A 22,772-nucleotide genomic window follows, 5' to 3' on the forward strand; every position below is an offset into this window, starting at 1 on the left:
CCCAGTTTCAAAATCTTCAGCGTTGCTTTGAGCATGTCTGCTCAGCTGAAACCGTGTTAATGACAGTGGGKTTTTTTTCTGCTTCCTGAGACTGATGCTTTCTTTGAAGGCCCTTGCTCATTTAAATCTTTGCCTGGTAGTTAAAAAGCTTTGCTACATGCCTGTGTGACAGGCATCAGTGTTCTGCCTGCTTCGTACCACGTGTCTCGCTTTGGCTCGTTATAAATCATAACTCACGGACAAGACACTGCTAAAACTTGAGTGAGAGAATGCTCAGAGAAAATCAAAATGCCAATTAGGAAATGACAAATGCAATGTGTTCTTATTTATTCAGGATTATAACTTCTAAAATAARTTCATCTCAGTATCTAAATCACAGCAGGGGGGTTTGTCACTAAACTATCCAGAAGAAGATCTGCTAAGTCTCTGATTACCACTGACCATGTCYTGTGCCTGCCTGACAGTAGCTCATCATCAGGCAAAGAGAGTGCTGAATGCAATRAAYCACTCTCTCTCAAACACACTACTTRTTTTCAGATACGTATCACTGGAGAAAGCCCAAACACAGCGTCCAAGCAGTTGCTCACCACAGAAATGAAAATAGCAGAGTGGGAAAAAATACCTTACAGAACCATGTGGTGCATCCAAGGAGCCTGGCCACTGCTGTATGGAGCACCCTTCTTCAGGGCTGTCTTGTTTTACCCATTGGCAGATGAGGCTGTTTCTGTTTGCTAAGCACCAGCATTGTGCTCACCTGGGCAAATACAAACAGAATCGCTCAGCCAACACATTTATATCACAGAGCTCAATCTGGGAGGTGMTCATTACCTTCTGAAGATTTTAAGTATTTTTTTTTCAGAATCAGAAAGATGAGAGAAAATTTACTAAAGACACTACAAAGGAAAAAAAAAGAAGAATGATAGTCAAATTTGCCCTAGATTTTACAGTACATGTCACCAGAGCAGCAGCAAGCAATTCTTCTTAGTCTTTGCATCCTTTTTTTTCTTGAGAAAGAGGAAACAGCAATTAGTCCTAACACGAACAGGTATGAGATATCCTGGTGTCAATTACTGTCTCCATAAATGCATAGAAGAATAGTGAAGAGAACTGGGGTATTTCAAAATTGGTACTTAATTAGTAATGCTCTTTCACTTGCGTTCAGCCACACTAACTGGAGCTAACACGTAACCTAGAAATGTCAGGCTAGATTAGGTGTGCACGACAGTTCAGGTACTGATATGGAAAGGTGCTTAACACTAACTCTGAAGGATGGATCAAAATGTGTACAAGAAATAGAGCATCTGTACTTTTGTACACTTTGTGAATGTACTGCTTAGAGTCAGCTTGTATGTCTACTCTGAAGAGCACACCTGAGGTTAGAAACATCTTCATACATTTTTCACTTTTCTGCCTTCCCTACTTATCTTTTCTCCTCACTGCCATCTGCAGAAGCATGAAGTAATGCCTTTCAATCACTCCTGGAGGGGCTGCTCTATCTGAACAATTTGCTGGGTCATTGCAATTCACCTCTGGGGTCAATGCGAGACAACCCTGAGGGATGAAGCCTGCTCTGAATTAACGCAGAATYATAAAATCATTAAGGTTGGAAAAGGCCTCTAAGATCAAGTTCAGCCATTGCCTCAGCACTGCTGAGCCCACAACTAAATCACTTCCCAAAACACCACACGTATGTTTCTTTTAAAACATTTTCCTGGACACTCCATTCCAATACTTGACCATTCTTTCAGTTAATATTTTTTTTTCTAATATCTACTCCAACCTTTTAATAATATCAACAATCAAAGAATAATCAGAGAATGAAGGTGACTTGTTTAAGAGAAGCAAATGAAACAGGATTCCACCGTATTTCTGTGTAGTCAGAAAGCAAAAATGGTGAGGATTTCCCCTCATCTCTTCATACCTGCAGACTTCAAAGTCCTGCTCTRCAACAAAGATCTCCTTGTTTTTGTTAATTGGTTGGGTGGAACATTTTATCTCAGTTACATTCTCAGAATAAGTTTTGATAGCTGAGCTAATTAAGGTTCAGGTATTATATACTAGGGCAAATTTTAGGCAGAATGTTTCAAATTTGGTAGAATTATATGACAGTGGAAAATATTTTATAAAGCTAGGCAGTCTTAATGACAATGATGCCCAGGGATGTATCTACATTGCAGATCAATAGGCACAGAACTGTGTAGTCAAACTGTWAGACCTCTCATACCCAAGCTCCATATGTACCAGATTCTTCTGGTTTGGTTTGCCTTTAACTTTTAGACTGGCTCTGGTCTGATCCATCAGCTGAATCCTTGTTTCAGGCTCTGAAGCCTCAGGTGTCCTTCAGGAGTTCCTCTTCCAGTTCAGATTCACACAGAAGGAATCCAGATCATGTACTTAGAGATGTCTCCCTGATGTGAATCCCAGCACAGCATGAGTGGCTGAGATGTGCTGTGAAAGCCAACTCTTCTCAGAGGTGAAACACAAAAGTGAGCACATGCTATCAGTACTAAGGGTAGGAGTGCAGGAACTATGTCGAGGCAATCCACCAAATGCTCTCCTGCTCCCATGGGTTCAGCATAAACCACTGCTAATGATGTTTGCCTATGTCCACTCTTCAGTGACATGACTGATGAGCAGAAGACAGAAATGTCACAAACAGGAGCATCAAGGACTTATTCCTCAGTTCAGAACAATTGACAAATTAAAAAAAAAAAGGTCCTAAAGTTGACAGGTAAGAGAAAAGTGGGAAGGGAGCAAATGCCTTGCTCTACAAAGAGAGTAAATGACAGTCTATTTGATGAATAAAGGCGAATCATGGTAAGGTCAACGAGGGAAGCATTGAAATTACTCTCAGTTGAAAGATACTACTAATAAATTTGACTTGAGCATAGTCCATGTAATAATATCAGAAACCAAAGATTCACTTCAGGAACAGGGCCGCCTTGCAGACCATAAAGCACACTGAGTTGCCAGCTGGCATCCTTAAAGCCATTGTACCTATAAAAATCCAACCAATAAAGCCTGATTTGTTTCTCCTTTTAAAAAAATAATTTATTTGTCTCCTTTACTTTTCACCAGGAGTCTTGCTTAGTCTGAACTATTCATTTAAAAATCCACAGAGCTCAGCTGATATTGCTTTAGGTCGAAGTGCACAGCAGCTCCAACCTTACATCCTCTCCAGTATATGCTGAATGTATGGTCTTTGAGAATTAGGTGGTCATAGAGTAGTTCCTCCTGAATTACACCCCAAAATACTGTCTGTAACTGCCCAGAGAACAGGCATATGTGATGCAGAGCCATGCTGTTAGAAGTATTAARTAGCAAGCAAAACATTAGGGTTTACTTTGAACTAACATGGTGCACATTATAAAAYCTCCACATGCTGGAAGAGAGTAAATCCTCTGTGGTTTACTCATAAATATTTATAGGATTATTCAGTCCATTGTGTAGTGAATAACCAAATACATTGTGATGTAAACCAGCCCAGCTTCTGTGTTTATATTGTCTGTCTGATGGAACACAATTACAAAACACTTTTTTCGTTTTCAAATTTCTACTTGAGCTCCTTGAAGAACCTCAAATTTGAACTTGGCAATGTAGGACTGCAATTGCCCAGAGACCTGGCATCATACAGATTAGAAGTGCATGTATTCTTCAAGGACAAAACTATATACTGTAGAGATTATATTCACATAAATACGTTCTGTAAGGGCAAATGAATATATTATGAATGTACATCCTGTATTTTTGCTCCTGGTAGGGAGTTCTATCACCAAGTAGAGTAAACCCACAAAAACAACTTAACTCTTTCAAAAAAGGAATACTGCATTTGCTTTTTATTACTCTATTTTACGCTCAGAATGAATATGACTCAGGTGTAGGCTTTGTGTTTCCATTTAACATATTCATAACTGGGGCAATTGCCGAGGTCTGCTATTTCTGACAGATGCAAACAGTCAAGTTCAGTCCTCAATGTGTCTTGTCTTTTTTACATTTTTTTCTGCTTGTTCCCCACTATTCAGTTTATTTGCTGTTGAAAGTTCTCTTTTTATCAGAAAATCATAAACTGAGCCAGGGACTGAAATGCTGATTTCAGCCACAAATTAGTGTCTCCGTTTGGAGACAATGTTTTCAGAAGAAAATAAATTTGATAATTTTCCTACTACGAGAAATAGATGCTGGGCAAAAAGTGAAGAGAAAAAAGGTGTTTTATTAGCAACGACAACAAAGTAACACAGTGCCCGCAGGACACAGATAAAGAGTAATAGTTATATAGCAAGGATACAGATAAAAAAGTAACTTTCAGATATTCAAACAAAAAAAAAAAAACCTCACCACGCAGGAAGGCAGTGACTCCGCCCCCGGGGGGAAAAAAAAGAAACAAAAGAAAAAAACCACGTAGCGGTTATGGTAACAGTGGCAAAAGGGAAAAAACAACCGAAAGAAAAGGATGGTACCACAGTCTTAGCTTCTCAGTGGATGAATCAGAGGAGGGCCTNTTAATTCACCATGGAAATGTGCAAAACTTTTCAAGGCAAAGTCTTTGCATATGCTAAAGGCACAGATGATGTTCCATGTAAAGCATTACTTTTATCTTTGTTGTTTTGAATATGTTGGATCATAAGAATGGACATACTCCAACTGCCACTTCAAAGCTCCACCGATAATCCCACATCCCACTTGCTTTGTTTGCATATTTAATTTTGCTCAAGTAAAAGCCAAATCAAAGCTCATACTTCCTTCTCTGAAAAATTTCTGTAAAACCTTCCTCACCAGTTCAACTCATCTAAACCAGGGCAAGTAACAAAGTTTCTAACTAATTTGAGGATATTTCTATTTATTGTGTCTCTTTCCCTTGCTTTACATGATAAAGTGCTTCAATTTCTCACTGGATGGAAGTCATCAATCTCCACCACATTCAAAAATTCCTTCTCTGTAGATCAAGGGGGTCCTAATCTGCGGAGCAGGTGTTGGTGTTGAAGCAGGAGCAGCCAGAGGAACGTAATTGTTTGGGATGCATGTGGCTGTCATTGTCACTCAGTCTGCAGTGCAGGTGTCAACAAAAGCAAGGTCACACTCCCAAGTCAGGGGATATTTTTGCCTGTTCTGATCCCTGAGGCTGAAAAATGGGGCTGAGAGCAAATAATCTGTTCCCAGTTTTCTTATCACCTGTCTGCAGGCTTTGTGGGCCGATGTGTGTGCCTGGGGTGCCTGGAGAAAAGAAACAGCTGCAATGGTAAAACACCCTCATTCAATGGAAAAACTTTTCCAGGTGACAGTGAAAAGTCCAGTCTCTGTTGATCTGCCAGTTTTCTTCATTCCCTCCTTGAAGTCTTTGAATCTCCATTCAGGCTCTAAAAGTGACTCYAAAAGACAGAGATCCCACATTGACATCTACTGCTGAAAGTCATTCAAGCCCAAGAAATGGGTTGAGAATATCAATATGAAAGCAAAAGAGATGGTTTGGAAGAGTTTATAGATCAAGAACTTTTCAAGGTCATTTCTATTCAAAACATTTCAAACAGCAAAATATATTCAAGTYAGGAGAGCTTTAAGTGAATAAAGCCTTTTTTTTGGCATTATATTATTACCTCATATGGYTCAATATGCAGTCATATATGTAATTAGAAATAAATATATCATGATGATAGTCCTTTGGTCTTTCATGAAATCTGGCACCCTACATAGCTAATGTGGGGATTCACTCCTTCTTACCAGAGGGAATACTCCTTTCATTCCCTTTGTAAAACACTACGAAGAATTAAGTAGAAACACACAGTTTATTGCAATGAGTGCCACAGGTTCAATAAAGTTGCTAGGAAATATGTGARAATCCTGGAAACTGCAAAGTCTAGGCAATCTTCGCCATATTCATTGCTTCCTACATAAATTCTCTATCAATGAGCACCTGGGGACTTTTTTTTCCCCTTGCATCAGCTTTACACTGTATATTTCCATTTATGTTATTGTAATTATTTCCGGCGAAAATGGCGGTGTGTTTTACTAGTGCTAGTTTACAATTTTTTAATAAAAATGCATGACTCCCCAATGAAAATGAAAAATCCCGTATCAGCTATTTTCAAGCAGCACCTCTAGACTGAAACTAACAGACCAAAGGAGAAAACACCACTGGCTATAAAATATTCTTAGCCCAGAGSTATGAGAATCTGCCAATTTCACATCATGAAAAAACAAGCACCTGAGAGATTACAACCTTATTTATCCTTTTCGCCTACAGACCTCCTGCGGAGTCCCATATCCACTGTCTGGACAAAACTCACAAATCATTAAAGTAAGAAGAATTTCTGAAAGATTTTAAACCAACAMCTGACTCTTTCAGGCACTCTATTACAAGTGTAAATTGGACATCCTCCCATGTTTAGTAAAGGAATTGAAGAGTTTGTATAAATTGCAGGCATTGCATSAGGCAGTCATGTTCTTGTAAAATTGAGTACATTTCCTCAGGAATTCCTGGAGGTGGAGTATGAATTCCCATTAACGTGGGGATGTGTGTAATCTCATAATTGGCCAATGCAGCCTCTTGGTACTGGACAATGAAAACCAGATGGGCAATGAGGAACAGAAAAGAGCAATGCTGTCCCAAACCCTAAACAGTTTTTTGGGACTGCATCGGGCACAAACACCATGGAAATGTCCCATTTGTGATGGTGAATCACAGAAAACCCAAAGAAACTCCACAGCATTCTTGCTTCCATGGCAGGAGTAACTAAAATGGGCCAAGGCACAATCCCAGCCGCCCCATGGTAAGTGATGTGTCTGGCAAGGCTCACACCTCAGCACCTGTGGGTTCCTCATCCCTCTCCCAGAACAGACAAACAGGATGGGCTCACATGCCCTGGCTCCTGGGCATAATCCCTGACCTGTGCTCTGTCCACCRTTGGYGGTCAACACRACCTTTTCAGATGTCAGTAAAGYTTTWGATATTGTCTATCACAGTATCCTTCTGGAAAAAATGTCCAGCACACAGCTGGATTAGCACATCACGTGATGGGTGAGAACTGGTGAGTCAGGTGAAAAGGGTTATGGCAGATGGGGTGACATCAGACTGGAGACCTGTCACAAGGGGGGCTCCATCACAAGGGGGGCTCCACAGGGCCAGCGCTCTTCGATGCCTTTGGAAACTACTTGGATGCAGGACTTTAAGGAATCAGAGAAGATCCAAAGGAGGCTCATGAATATGGTGACAGCCTAGAAGGGAAGATGTAATGAGGGGTGGATGAGGTCACTTGGTTTGTTCAGCCTAGAGAAGAAGAGAATGAGGGAAGACCTGTGAGATCTACAGCTTCCTTACGGGGGAAGTGGAGGGGCAGAGACTGATCTTTTTGTGAAGAATTCCAGACACATTGGGACAATGCTTTCAGGCACATGGTATGATTCTTGGGGTGATCTTATGAGGCACCAGCAATTTGACTTGATGCTCCCTATGGGTCCTTTCCAACTCAGGATCATTTATGACTCTATGAAAAACATGATACTAATACACACACACAAGAGCTAATAAAGGATGATGCTCAAACTCATTTTCTGGCCCTATTGGGTTTAGACAGGGCTGTTGCAATTCTGTAATGCACACCAAGTGTGTTGCAAGCATGAGGACATCCTGCTGGTAAGTACGACTGATACAGAACGCGGAGCCGTGGAGGGGAATGGCAAACTGTTCTTTTTAGGACTTGCATAATCCATTTTAGCTGCCTGTGGAAAAATGTGCAATTAAAARTATTCTTAAGTCTTTTGTGCTTTTTTCCTTGGCCTCTAATGACTTCAATCATATTGCAGTTAGATAAGATTGCTAGGGAGACAAATATTATTACTATAATTAATTATATATCATATGATAGTATTAAGATAATTACACATTGTACCACATCAATATAATTTTATATTAATATTCTAGCTTTCATTAGAAAAATTCCATGGTTAGAAAAAGCAGACAAACTTTCTGATACAACAGGCCCTCRTTCAAGTAACATCTTCACATCATTATGTAGGATTTGAACAAAGAAACAAAAAAGCTAAGGCAAAAAAAAATCTTGCAATAGGAAAATTTCTAAAGATAGTCACTATTTTTGATAATTATATCTATTAAGCTTTTGAGTTGGAAAGACCTGTGCAGATTGTCTACTGAGAAATTATTGAATTGTATCACTTCCTAGAGCTTGGTAGCATGAGGCTGATACTGTCCACACATTTTTTTTATAGATTGCTTTTGGTCAAAAATCACATCAATGGTTCATTTCCTCCTAGGCAATAAACTCATTGCTTCCATAATACAGAGGAAGCTTCAAATGTGTGAATTTGGCAGGTGTCCCTGTCCATGGCTCCGCTGTGGGTTGGTTTAGGGAGAGCATTTCTGTGTGAGGTTACTGGTGGAATTGTGATCCCAGGAAGAGCAAAGGGAGAAGAGATAAAAATGAGACACTTGGGCCTTTCCAGTTCATGGCTTTTTGCCTAAGTAAAAACTCAGTGTCCAGGGAGGGGGAACTTGGCAATCCCTGGCCATTAGTGATAAGAGCTATCAAGAAGATGAAATTTGTAAGGAAAACCTCCAGGCAATGGAGAGGATATTTCAAACACTCATAAGACTTCACTCTTGAAAACTCTTTCTGGGAATCCAGAGCATATTACTTGAATAAACACTCCAGCTGTCTGGTGTAATTGACCAGGATATAACTTTGGTTTTTCATGTTGGTCTTTATATTTTAATTTCCTATTAAAATATAATAGTTTTCTATTGTGCATGTTTGTGTGTGAAGATATCAGGTGCACTATAAGTTAAAAAACAGGACATAAATAAATAAATCACAAGTAAAAATGGAAATGATTTTGGTCTTTTAAGAGKCTGTTTAATTATCTACCACTTTTTACTGTCACTCACAATTATTACCAATTAATCTACATAGCATTAATTTACACAGAAGRTAATGGGAAGTTAAGGTAGAAAAGTTCCACATCACTAGCAATGATTTCTTGAAAAATCTTTACTTGTATCATAAATTCAGACAGACCCAGCAGATGTCTTTTGCAACACCTGATTTATTCAATTATCATTTTCAGATTAACATTGGAATTATGGAACAATATCATTATTCATCATTATTCTCCTTCCCTGGGGACAATAATTTCAACTGAAGCCTAAGCCTTATACATGGGTGGGAAGAAATGAAATTTGCTTCTCAGGCTTCTACTTTATGATGATTTTGTTCTTTTGGAATAGTTACTGACACCAGATAAAAACTTACAAACTGAAAATAATTAACATCAGTGGCCCTTTCAAGACCACTAGCAATCTTACCTATTTAGATCATAATCAAACCACAGCAAAGAAATGCCTCAAGCATCCATTTCAYTCAGTCTCTACCTATTCCGAACCTTCAGAGCACACAAAAATCCTAAAACTTACTTATTYCGAGACATAATCTCATACAACCTGTCCTTCTCATCTGTGTTTGTTGCTTTGCTTTCAGTGACAAAGCTCACTTTTTTCTACAAAAGTGTATTAAAAATGCTTATACCCTTAGGCAAGCCAGACAACCACTGAAAAATTCAAACTGGAAAAGGAGGCAAATTCATCAGGTAACTCTATGTAAATGACTACTGTGATATTGTAGAACATCACTTCTTAGGTTTTTATCAACATACATCTTGACTGCACTCATGTACAAACGTATTATTAGTGTCTCTTGGTGTATTTCAGCAGCACCCAAACTCTGCTCTCTGGTACCTTGTTTCATGGGCTACAATTCCTCCTGGCTTTCCTTCCTCTCCCAYGGAGCTATTCACACTCCTGATCTGTGAGTGGGGAACATTGTGGAAGCCATCTCCTTTGGCAGGCTCAGCAGCAGCAGAACAACCCTGGCATCAGTACTGCAGCTCAGGGCCYTTCCCYACACAATGTGTGGGGATTTTGTATRAATTGGGCTCTTTCCATGCCCATCACCTTCCATGGGAGGGTTTACAGGAGCTAAGTGAGTATTTAAAGCAAAGGATGGAACAGCCCCTTAACAAATCTACTGTGCCCTGTAGCCAAACCTGTCACCAACATGGGTGCAACACAGGAAAGCACATTCTGGTGGGATTCCCTGCTCTGTTTTGAAGGATATAAAGGAAACAGTTACATTTTCTGACAGTTTCCATGATAATGAATTATTACAAGATAATGAACAAAGAATKGTCACAAGATGAGCAGATTTATTAGAGAATTCGGGCCAGAAGATTTAGCTACAAAAGCCATGAAGGCAACATTTGCAGAATATAGGGCTTTTAAAGCTTGCTCTGTGCTGCAATCATCCTATATCAAAATACATTTTCCTAGAAAACCTGGTCTGTCTTTCTGTGAGTAGTTCTGAGAGGAGCACCTTCACTTCCTTCTCCAGTGAAAATCAAACTCCTCAGATGTTGAGGAGTATGGGTTGCTTCACTGCTTGTTCAGTGAAATCCCTCCCCTAGCTTCTCCTACTTCCCTAGGAAAAAGCAGAGAGCATTGAAAACCACTGGGGACTCCATTTGAGAGAAAATAAGAATTCTTTCTGCAGTCAGGTCACATTCAGGCAACAAATTTTAACGGAAGAGCTAGGCTGTGGATTTAGCACATGATTAAAAGAAAAATGTCCTGTCAGTGGAAGCTCACACAGAGATGGGTTTTAATCAGTGGATGTTTTCCCCCCATTTAAGAAAGTCTGGGCACATGTGTATCAACTACAATATGCAGGAAGAATCATCCTGCTGAGTATGAATGAGCACACATCTATTGCTGTTAAGCTCAGCAAGACTGAAGCAGGAGGCTCTCTTCTGGTTTGCCTGTCTTTTACACAACATGAAGGAATCAGTAAAATAGTAAAACACCTTTTTATTACTTCAAATCATATCTGCATTGTAAAATATCAATTAGAGAACCGTGTTCTTTGGAAATGAAAAAAAAAAAAAACAAAAAACCACAGAGAAGTCAAACCTATCCAAAGCTGTCAATCACCATTTGAGCTCTTAGCCTAGAGAAGTTAATTTCCTTGGCTGGTTTATCAACTTCACAGCTGGAGCAGAGCTGATGCAGCACACTCCTGGCATTGCAGCAGAGCTCTTCACACTGAATTGCAGCTTGGCAGAAAGGTACAAATTTTATTCCACCTTCCRAGTGAACTATCACGCACTGATTACCACAGAGGCTGCTGAAAGCTCGGGAGTGTCCTGAGAGACATGAAGACAAATATCCTAGGGAACAGTATGCTATGGCTTTCTGAATTTCCAGGATCTTTGGTGTCCCAGTAGCTTCTCAAAGAGTTATGGCTTCCAATGACACAGCCAAGAAAAATATCCCTAAAGTTCAAAGAAAAATACTGCTTTCACTTTTCTTAATSAAAAACATTTGATTTCCATGTTCTCTTGAAAAATGTTCAGACTGACCATCTCTATTATGCTTTTCACTTTATTCTCTTGTRATTCTCAAATTCCTAGTGCAACATTCAGCATTCTGCTCAGCTCTAAAGATTGCATGTAGGCTGAAGCTGAGCCTACATTTTAACCTGTCTTTACATCTTTCACCACTTCTCCTGCTTATTTGCAGAGACATTCACCTGTATTTGAATCTGCAATCACCAAGTTTASTGTGCACTGAGCTGCTGCAGTTCCTTGCTCAGGTGAACTTCAAAAATTAAATTAAATGAAAGAAATTAATTAGAATAAAAGTATCTATCTGAGAATTGCAGTAACTAATTTGCAGACATTTAGTATATTACACTGTTTCTGCAATAGGCATGGCARTTATATACAGAGGTTGAAGGGGAAAATCCAAATCTCCCATTTACTTCCAGTTCTTCTGCACAATTTGCACCAAAATATTAATGARCTCCATAAAAATGAAAATAAATAATCAAATTTTATTTTTACTATAAATACTTCTGCATAAATAAAGTATTTAAGAATACCTGCACAGAATTTCACTAATATTTTTGAAAAAATTGTCAGAGTAATTTTAATGTAAAATTGCAAACAGCTCTTTATCAAGCACTATAAAATATCTAGAACAATTAAGTTCTCACGTAGATTAACATCAAGGTGAGGGCACTACTAAGCTGTTAATGCTTGAACTGTTGTCTGCTATCACCGCAGTCTCAGCCAGCTCTGGTGCAGAAGTTGGCCAAGTCTTTTTCACMAATCCATTTCATAACAGTTAATGAATGAATTAAAATGCAAATAGCTATAATATCAGTGTTTTCAGCTCCCTTTAAATGAGCTGCTTGAAAAAGCAGATGTCCCTGGATTGACAACTGAGATGAAAAACCACAGATTTATCTTGCTCCTGTCTCACACAGCAGCTTTATTGACCCAGACTGGTAATTAGACAAATATAYTTGTGTATTTTACTACCTACGCACTACCATGAATAATGAGGTCTAACTAAATTTAACAAAAAAGGGCAAGGCCATCACAAGAATGCTTGAGCAGATACAGTCTCCCACTATTTTTCWTTCTTTTGGTTATATTTTTTTAACACTGAAGGCTTGTTAATGGCAARGGTGAAGTGGGCTGTATGCATCCCTGAACCAAAAATACAAACAGTGGAGGAATTACACAAGGCATGGATTATGATACAAACACAATGACACARCTACAACAAAGCATTGGAAGTGATGTCAGAAGCCACAGGTTTGCACAATCCTCCGTAGCCTCTTTGCAGTCTGTTTCAGAGACTGACAACTCCTCTGTAACATTGCTCAGGCTGAAAAAATTCTTCTGATTTTTAATAATCTTGTGATCTCTCATTACTAATAAATCTGTGAGAAGCCAACTGCTCACCTTAACTGTCTATTCAGATGGCCGAGAGGTAAGTGTTCCTGTCTATTTTTGATTTTAGTGTTGTTGTGATGATGATGATTATGAATTATGTCGTGATGAAGAATAGGCATATCTTTCATACCCATTTTTGGCGTAATGTTAAAGTTCATCTCGGCAGACAATGAGAAAAGTTAATTTTCTGCACCACTTGTGCAATTTTTTATTATGAAAAAAAAGACATGAACTGTTTTCTAAACAAAGTAAGTGAAAAAGTGCAAACTAAAATTAAAGAAAATATGGAATATTTCCAGGACGACTATATTTTACTCATGGGCCATTCCTGTAGCTCTTAGTTCTAAATTACCTCATGTTTTTTTATCACATGCTGATGTTGACTGGCTTTCTTAATCAATCACATGTCACTCGAGGAAATGGAAAGAGAGCAAGGAACCTGCCTGAGCACTWGTGTCAGCCCCTACAGGGATTTTCYTTGGAGAACAACACACATGATATGCTTCCTAGCATCCTTTTCTGTCCAATTATAAAAATAGCAGGGCCATAACTAATGGGAAAAAAAGGGGCTGCTGCAGTGCCCTGGAGGAGCCACATTATATATTGATATCATTAGAGCTTTTGTTACATTTAAATGAATATGAACCGAACTGATGAAGGCTGGGGCAAAAGTGGCTTTGCAGCCTCTTTTGGAGCAATTCCTGGAGCTTTCCCAATGGCGTGGAGAAGGTAAGCTTAACACCAGGGATTGAGGAAGAGCCATTCAAATCAAGCCAAAAAGCATTCAAATTTATGGGTCATTAGTAAGCGCTTGGTCAATGACCTGAAACACATTAATCCACTCCAGCACTGCCCACGATCTCAGTCTCTACAGCTCAGTAGTCAGTGTTCCCTTGATTAATTATTTACACAGGATGCATAACCTCCATTTTATTGTCTGTTGTGCTAAATATATTTTTAAATTAATTTTTTTTCTGATAAAAAAAGCATTTAAGTCTACCAGATGTAATTAATTCTTATGTTAAAAAAATCAACATTTGGCAGATTCTTTGAAGACAGCAGGGCAGAAATAATTCACAAAGCAAGACAATTGCATGGAGTCACTATGAGGCACTGACTGGTGACAGATATTCAGAAATAAAGTCAGATCCTTGCTTATCATTTCCCTATGGATGTGATGCTTGTGTATACTGGAGAGAAGAATAGAGATTAACAACATCAGAGAACTGTGAAGAAAAAGCAAGAGGAATAGAGTCCTCACAAACAAGAGGATGCAATGATCTGTATGGCACAGATGATTGTATTATGAATAGTAATAATAATAATAAAACTCAAAATACTTTAAATTATCGCACCAAGTTAATGAAAACAGGATAAACCTGCAAATGTATGGATAACAAGTCTAAAAATTCTAGTAAGTAGATTTTTAGAAGTGTTTAGCATTAATTTATATCAATAATTATGAGTATTTTGGGCAGGTTGGGATCATTTTTATAGAAAATAAGGGAAGAGCTATAAATTTAATTTCTTTTTTTTTAGTGTAACATACCTCATGAAGTTCAGCAAGGGGAAGCATGAAGTCCTGCACCTTGGGAAGGTGCACACACCCCATGCACTGAACTATGGTAGGGGCCATCCAGTTTGGGGGAATGGCTTCTTTCAGCAGAAAAAACTTGGGAATCATGGTAAACATCAGGCTGAAAATGTGTCAGCAGTGGGTCCTTGCCTCATGGAAGATAACTGATCCCTGGACTGTATTCAGGCAAAGCAGTGCCAGCAGGTGAAGGGAGCTGATCCTGCCCCTCTGCTCAGCCCCTGTGAGGTCTCCCCTGGGTCTGGTCTGGAACAGAGCGGGTATTGAGGGTGGAGTTGGGCTCTTCTCCATGCTGCCCACTGCCAGGACCAGGGACAATGGGCACAAACTGGAATGCAGGAGSTTCCCCCTCTGAACATCAGAAAACACTTTTTCAGTGGGAGGGTCATCAAGTCCAGGCTCCAGAGAGATTGTGGAGTCTTTTCCTTGGAGATATTCAAAAGCTGTTTGGACACAATCCTGGGAAGGCTGCTCTGGGTGCATCCAGGGGGTTGGATCAGATGGCCTCCAGAAGTCCCTTCCCACCTCAACCCTTCTGTGGAATTTTGTGATACAGAGGTTGCATTTTTTCTACCAGTGGTAGACATGTCACAGAGTGTCCAGACACTCTATTGAAAGCTGCTTTAAAAGCCTGCTGCCTCTTMGAGAAAGCGCACAACATTTATAAATTTRTGCATTGAAAAAAGCACYGGGAAGAAATCTTTTTGGGACATACCCTTTAGCAGATAGTGACTCTGCTCACGGTGACCACAGTATGAAGTTTCCAATTTGGCTACCAGGAGTGCTTTAAATTATGCTTCTGATATCATAACTTCATTATATTCTGTAGAAAGTAAGGTATTTTTCTATTTTAATGTACATTTTGTGCTTGGTAGTGCATGTGATAAGCTACTTCCCATTGATAACTTTACCTCAGGCAGGTATGATCACTTTTTTTTTACTTCACTATGAAAACATTTCAAAATTCTTCATCTCCCTATATCACATCTTTGTCTGGCTTTATAGATAACTCTGCAAGAGAGGATTAGGATTTTTTTTTTTGGTGACTGCTCCTCCTCTGTAGGTCCAGCAGGCAGCCTGAAGGTTACAATAATTGACATTTATGAGAGGCAACAGATGGATCTCTGCAAMGTAAAGCAGTAGTTTCTTTCAAAATATCCTGAATTTGGTCAGCATCAATATGCCAAAGAGCTTCAATGTTTTGCATGTTTTTAGGCTTAGAGTTTTTACTTTCTTTGCTTTCCCCCTTGCTTCAGTGGTCTAGATTTTAGGTTCTCCTCCTATACCATGGGAGGAAAGTTAACTTCACCTTTTGCAATGCACCATTGTAAGAATGTAACATCTCCTGGCCCAGAATTCTAGTGGTGTCAGCTTGTTGTTCCACCAAAATCTACTAATTTTGCTTCTTCAGCACTGATGAAGTTATAGGGCTGCTCATTCCAGAGTTAGCACAGTGAGCCCTGGCCTGGGGGTTCTGCTACAGTATTAATGTGTTATAGTCTGGGTCTAACACAAATCTCTCTGCAATAACCTGGAGAACTTTTCAAAGCTCACACCATTCAAGCCACTGTGTACCTGGCATTTCATACTCTCAGTGTGCATTTTCTATTTTCAAATAACAACAAAAATTGCATGAAGAGGCTTTCTCAAAGATGCTAAGATGTCACCATTTTGACTGTATAATTAATTTGTTCTCTGAGAATTGAGGTTTTGGTAGTGATGATCTGTCTTGCATTTTAAAGGTGTTGTGTAGAATATATTATTTGTCAAAAAAATATATATGTTATGCCCTACATCAAATAAATGTAGATTTTAAACACAAAATTTAAATATAATTCTTCTTTACTATTAATTGGATCCTATTCTCTTATACTTCTCTTAATTGTCTCCCAATTCAAAGAAATGTTTAACATTTTCAACTACCAATCACTTAAAAAGCCACCCAGAATCAAGATGAGATACAGAGATACTGTTTCACAAAAAAAATTAATATTTCTAGAAACAACTATAAAGCAAATACTAAAATAGCTTTACTGTATTAAAATTAAATAAWTTACTTTCAAGCCTATTCCCTGAAGCAGAGTTTAATGCAGTCACCACTGCAGCATTCTGTGCATGTAAAAATCATTATACCAGTTAAAAAAAAGAAGAAGTCACCTTTCAAAACTGCTGACAGCGAATTATATATCTCAACAAGTATCCATTACTTACCCCTGGAGGTATTTCTTCTTTCAGAGGCTCTAACTCCCTACCAAATGGAAATGTTTGCATTCCCAGTCATTTGGACAAGGGCTAGCATGATAAAATGATTTGTTATGCCAATAAAGATTTTTGTTACACTGTAAAATGGTTTGTTATGCTACTATTGCTACATAAAAATGCTATGAAAATTAAGTAGGTTGTAAGGTGCAGAAAGGAATAGTCTGCTTTTGGGACTAGCTAGTAAGAAAAGGTAAAAAGAATAATCTTATGACCCTCAGTCCTTCAAAAAGACAATCTCAATGACCATTTAACTAACAACCGAAATGGGTACCCCAATTAGAAAAGCAGTTCTGCATTCAAAATGAAGGGGAACTTCCTCAAGTCAATAACACTCAGAAAAATGAGAGGAAATTGCAAATTATTTGATAATCCAGGTGGTGACTTCTGTCCTGTGTGACAGTACATGAAACAAGCCTAAATTACAATTCAGAATGGAAACTGAAGTACAGACTCATGGTATGTTAATAATAACATGTCACAGACAGGAGAGCAAGAYGGTAAAATTGGGGGAAAACCTTACTTTGTGTATAATATTTTAATTTTAGAATCRTGTATATCAATCAAAGCAGTATCTGAAACTGTCAAAAAATTAATTCATTGTCATGCCTTTGAAGTCCCTGCACATTTTGAATTTCCAATTTAATTAAAATTTTGAATTTTTATTTAATCCAGACTGGCAGTCACTTYTCCAGAAAGGGAAGGCCAGTTAAATCTAACACTTTATAATTATTACAGAATTTTTACTTTTTTTTTTTTATTTTCATATTTGAGTGGCTTATACATATTAATTGTGTTTATCTTATTATTCTAATATTAATATTTGTTTTCCTGTCATTTGACTGAACTGTACTGCCCTGGTAAGTGCAGAATAAAATACTTTCTGTGATCAATAATCAGCTGTATTTCCATAGAATTCTAAATATGTTGATGATCACAAAGAATACCTGAAGTAATTTTAACATATACATTTTTTCTTACAGAAGTGAGGATGTGTTTAAAATATTCATGTTTTTTTCCTTTTAAAATTAACCACACTTCATTTTCCTTTGTACAGCCTTAMTGATGCAGATGAATGACACTGCATTGTGAGGGAAATCTGCTGCAAATGAACTCTTGGGAGAAGCAGCCTGCTTTGAGAATCAGGGCCCCACAAAAATAAGGAAGGTGCATTCAGTTAAGCCTGAGTGTGCAGAATTCTTCTGGAAGACCCACGTTCACAGCAACATTGTAATTTGTGTTGGCATACACAGGGCTGGGCTGCAAGAAAAGTAGCTTTTTCTTCACTGGAAAAGATCCTGACTCAAAGTCTTTACTGCCCGACTGAAGGATGGTCAGCAGAAGTCTTGTGTAGGTGTYTGTGATATCACTGATGCCTGAGCTGATGGACCAGGGTAAGACACATATCTTGTGCAGGTGCAGGTGATGTCACTGGTGTGCAAACCAAGTGCRCTAATTCAGAGCTGGATCATCAAGTGGAAGTTCATTAATCACAGATGCACAAATTTATCCAAGTTTGATTAAAAGTAATAGCAAAGAAAAAGCACTTGCTTCTTCAGCACAGATGAAGTTATAGGGCATGTTACAAAAGGCATTTAGTACTGCAGAGGAATTCTCTTGAACTTTCAGRCATTTGGACAGAACAACAGATGAAACCACACACAGATTACGTTTCTTTTAAAAGAGAAATGTCTTTATGCTGAAAAAATGTAAGAATTAAATTTAAAAAGAATATAAAACTAGTAAGTAAGGTTTCTTTGGAAGATATCTTTTATTTTGCCAGTTGGTTAGTAAAACAACTTGAAATATTTAACAGACCAGGAATATCCATCCCTTCTGGTCAGACCAGGTAGTTCACCTGACTAGAAGGTGTGGACTGCAGACTGCACCTCTTCTCCCGCTGTCCAACAAGCCCTGGTGACCATGGTTAGGACCATGAGCCCTGGGCATTTATGTTCTTAAAATAGGTCTGGACATTGCGGTGATCGATCCTGTGTGCAGCCACTTGGGATCAGCCAGCTGCAATGCTCTGCACACAGCTATGAAGAGAAAGAGGTACCGCATCCAGGACATCACACACAGCTCATGCTAAACCTGTTAACCACAAGCAGAGGCAGCCAAGAGATTGAGGAAAAACTGTGGCCAAGACAGGGCTGYTGCTCCCAAAGCRAMCTACTGAGTCCTAKCACTTCCCTGCACTGTGGGCTTTCATAACAACTTCTTGTAACTGCATTTTTGGAATGGTGTTGCAACAAATGTGGACCATGGAGATAGAGCATTCTGATAATGCAGAGTTCAAGGAGAGAAAAATAGCATGATTAAATATAAACACACGCTTTAATTTCTAATATTTTTCTGACCTTTTTCAAGGATTAATCCATGGCTCAGTCTGGGAGGAAACTTAGCTGTGTATCATGTAAAATATATTTACAAACAGGGCTGAATAAATGGCGCTATTGATTGTGAACTTCAGAAAGCTTTAGGCAAATTAATTTTGGACAAGTCTGCTCTCATTTTCTCTATGTGCCTCAATGAATGAGAGCCAAGGACTCGAAGTAATTTCTACCTGTCCCAGCAATGGTCAGAATGGGAACTATGCAAGTACAGAACTATAAGAGATATAAGGAAAGAAAAGAACAGTGAACATTTTAATTATGTGTATATAATTCTCTAACGCAAAACACAATTAAAAATCTCTGTAGCTTTCTGCCAGCCACCACATCCCCTTTCCAGGACACGCAACAGCAGCAGCAGGTTGTGAGTGAAAGGACCGACAGAATCCCAGTAGGAAAAGAATCATGAACTTACAGAGAGGAGTATCTGRATAGCGCTGTGAATGACCTCCAGGTACTGGAAATCGATGATACAGCCTGTCACAGAGACGTAGGAGTAATCCTCTAGGATGCCAGGGGAAGAAGGACGCACCACCCTTCGTATGCAGCCGGGCCCGTGTTCCCTCCACCAAGAGCGGTGCATTGAGATGTTAAAGGTCATGAGATCCGTTTCCTGGGAGAGGGAGGGAAAAAGGGTGAAAAACTCTGACTTTCTGTTATTTAAGGTAAAGAAAGGGGAAATAAAAGATCTTTTCTATTAGTATAAGGGCAATGAGATAATTATCCTTAATCCTCACTGCAGTAATTTGAGCTTGACAGTAGAATGTTAAAGTGGAGAGAGGAAATTGYAAATTCATTGATTATTTTGTACTTGTGCACAGGAACTTCTGCCTGGCACAAGAACCATCATACCACGTACTGTACAAAACACATGGACCCTTGGACTTACGGCCTGAAAACAATGTTCTTGTTACTTGGTTAGAATGTTACTTAAGAGCTAATTTATTTTTCTTAATAGATGACAGAGCCAGTTTTACCCCATGATACTGGAGACAACCTAAACCAATTTTGCATCATATTTGATGATTTTCATCATCAGATTCAAATGAGAAGATGTCTCCAGCCAAGCACCCTGCTCTCTTTTYTTCCCTCTGCCCCTCATCCAGATTACCAAATTCTCAGTTTAGTGAAGGTAAATACTTTTATGAACTGATCTGGGTTTAACCTAAAAGCAGTAAGTTCTCTTCACTCAAATCTTGATCAGATATTAAACCTACTCTGATGAGAACTGGTTGCATTGTAACCCACACAGGATATATAAAGTCTGTGCATTTTAGTAAAAATCATCTCACTTCCACTTGGAGCAGTGAAAGTGGCAAGCCTACTCATGTACTGAAGAGTTTCTAAGAGCTTACCTATGAAATACAACCAGGAAAATTCATTTGAATTAACAGCAGATTTGGGTCTTTAGGTCATGCATAAGTAAAATACACAGAAGTTGAATGGATGCCATTTAAATGCAAAAAAATCCCAACTCTCCTCCCTGGAGGTAAATGAGAGTTGAGTTATATTCCTGCTTTAAATAATTAATTTGGATTTATGTTTCCATGTTTCCCATTCTCAACTCCAAGTGAAAAATGTGTGCTAAATTGTCAGCTGTATGCCCACAAAATACAGCTGGTTTCCACATGTCAGTATATCAGCAGAGCAATAACACCAATTTTCCCTTTGCATCACACAAATATTTTCTCTCTGTGGCCATTCACTTCCACCCYGGGCAAAATGACTTTTGGGGCAGATTCCAGTTGCAGAAGTAGTCCATTTGTTAYTTTCCTTTGTTAATTGCCTTTATTCTGGCCACACTTGAAAATTAGCACAGGAATTAAATCCTGTCATCCCAAATATATTTTAGTTATCAGTCAGAAATCTGCCTTTGTGATCTGCTGGTATTTTCTCCACAATGTCTTTACCCTTTAAATGCAGAATTGCTGGAGCATTATTTCCAGCTGATGAACCATTTGTCTTTTGACTTTGCATGTCAATCCTTGATAGTGGTTTAGAAAATTTTCAGCTGCAGCATGAAAACAACTTGTGAAATCAGAAGCTGTCAGACAGCTCAGTTTAATGAAAATATAATTATAAATATAGAGTCACAGGAAACAGCCAAGGCTTTCTTTGTACAACAATGCCAGAGATTGCACAATATTATCAAGTGCTTTTAAAAACTTTCAACTCTAAGAAATGCCAGTTGACAAGCAGCACACACATATTCAATCTAACCTATTTCAGAAGCTCTTTTGAGAAGGAATATGGATTAGTGGATGAGTGTGTATCTAACATTGCGAGGTAACACTTTGTTTTCAAAACTGTGGGATAAAGTGGTGATATCCATGGCTTTGGTGTCACAGCTTTCTTTGCACTCGAGGGTTTATTTATCTTTTTTTTTTTTTTTTTATGTTTTTAAATTTTTAAAGTTGCACCATATTATGGTGTTTCTGCTTGGATAGTTCACAGCCAATGACACAGAAAAAAGGCAAAATTCCCTAGGATAAAAGCTTGATAAATTTTGCCAAGACATAAAATGTGTATGATTTTGGCATGTGATCAGTACAAACACCTAATAAATAAAATCTTTCATTTCTGGAATACTATRTTTGGTTTGTGGGTTGATTAAAAAAAATTGCTTACTTGATGATCTTGCTCATGTTTCAAAGCTGCTGGTAAATTAGGTAAGAAAGAAATCCAAAAGAAATGCCATCATAGCACTTGCTACCTTTTAGAAATAAATTCTTATTCAGAAATTTGGGATAAGGCTGTAAGAGATTTTCATGTTTACTTTTCACTTTGTGTATTAAATTCTGAGCTCTCAAAGCAGGTAAAAGCAGATAATGATGGTCCAGCAAGGATCAGTTTTAGAAAAGCAAACAAAACCACGTGGTGCAATAGCTTGACCTCTGAAATATCACTTCACAAAATGGCAGCCATAAGCTGTTCGAGCTGATAAATGTTAAGCTGCCAATCAATAAAAGAAAGCCTGACAACAAGAAAAATCAATTTTTTTTTTTTTTTCACAGCTGAAACACTCCTCTCTAACTACTTGGGAGATACTTAATCCATAAAATGAGTCAAATGCACCATGCATTAAAAAAATTAGCCTGTATCTTTAGAGTAATTTGCAGAGCCACAGAAAACTGAAAGACCCCTTGCTGGGATGCTTGGGTTTTAAACATCAGTGAACTCCTGAGAGTATTTCAGTATTTGTAAATTCACAGCTTGGAAATCCTGAGCATGGTGGAAAAGCTGCTGCCCAAGTGGCTTTGTTTTCAGCTCTATCTTTGATGAAAGTTAGGAATTCTTTCAGAAAATACAACCAGATGCTTGAAGCTTTTCAATAGAACATTTACTATCTTCCAATTTCACCAGAAAAATATTAAAAAATACATGTATAAAATGTTTAATCTTCAGCAGGTGGCAAATAAGAATGCTTATTTCTTAGGAAAAAAAAAAAAAGCTGCTGCTTCAAAGCAATAGACTCAATTTCTGGCTCTGTACAAGAGAAACCAAGTCATCCTGACTAATCCAGCTGGGATTCATTTAACAGTTGAAATTTTAATCATGGATGGAAAATTGCTCTCTTCTGAGCATATATCTTGACTTAAATTCTATACATCAGTGGGTAAACKATACTTCCTCAGCTGGTAACCTCCCAAATAGACACCATGAACAGTGAGGGGGCAGAACACAGGTAATGGGTCTTCCAGGCAAGTTAGAGAAGTGACACAGGG

At 38.4% G+C, this 22,772-nt stretch overlaps 1 protein-coding gene across 1 annotated transcript in view; it reads right to left on the reverse strand.

The window, feature by feature from the left end:
* The window catches only part of NKAIN3 (sodium/potassium transporting ATPase interacting 3), an 87,945-nt gene extending 67,916 nt beyond the window's left edge, over positions 1-20,029 (reverse strand). Inside the window, exons 1-2 of the mRNA XM_057377144.1 lie at positions 20,025-20,029; positions 19,463-19,700 (exon numbers count right to left, since the gene is read on the reverse strand). Of these exons, the coding sequence (XP_057233127.1) occupies positions 19,463-19,700; positions 20,025-20,029 (243 nt within the window). The remainder of the gene's footprint in view (positions 1-19,462; positions 19,701-20,024) is intronic.
* Between the last annotated feature and the right edge of the window lie 2,743 nt (positions 20,030-22,772).

The sequence above is a fragment of the Malurus melanocephalus genome, unplaced genomic scaffold (assembly GCF_030028575.1).
Source record: "Malurus melanocephalus ecotype Western Australia unplaced genomic scaffold, MMel_1.1 scaffold_302, whole genome shotgun sequence".
Lineage (NCBI taxonomy): Eukaryota > Metazoa > Chordata > Aves > Passeriformes > Maluridae > Malurus > Malurus melanocephalus.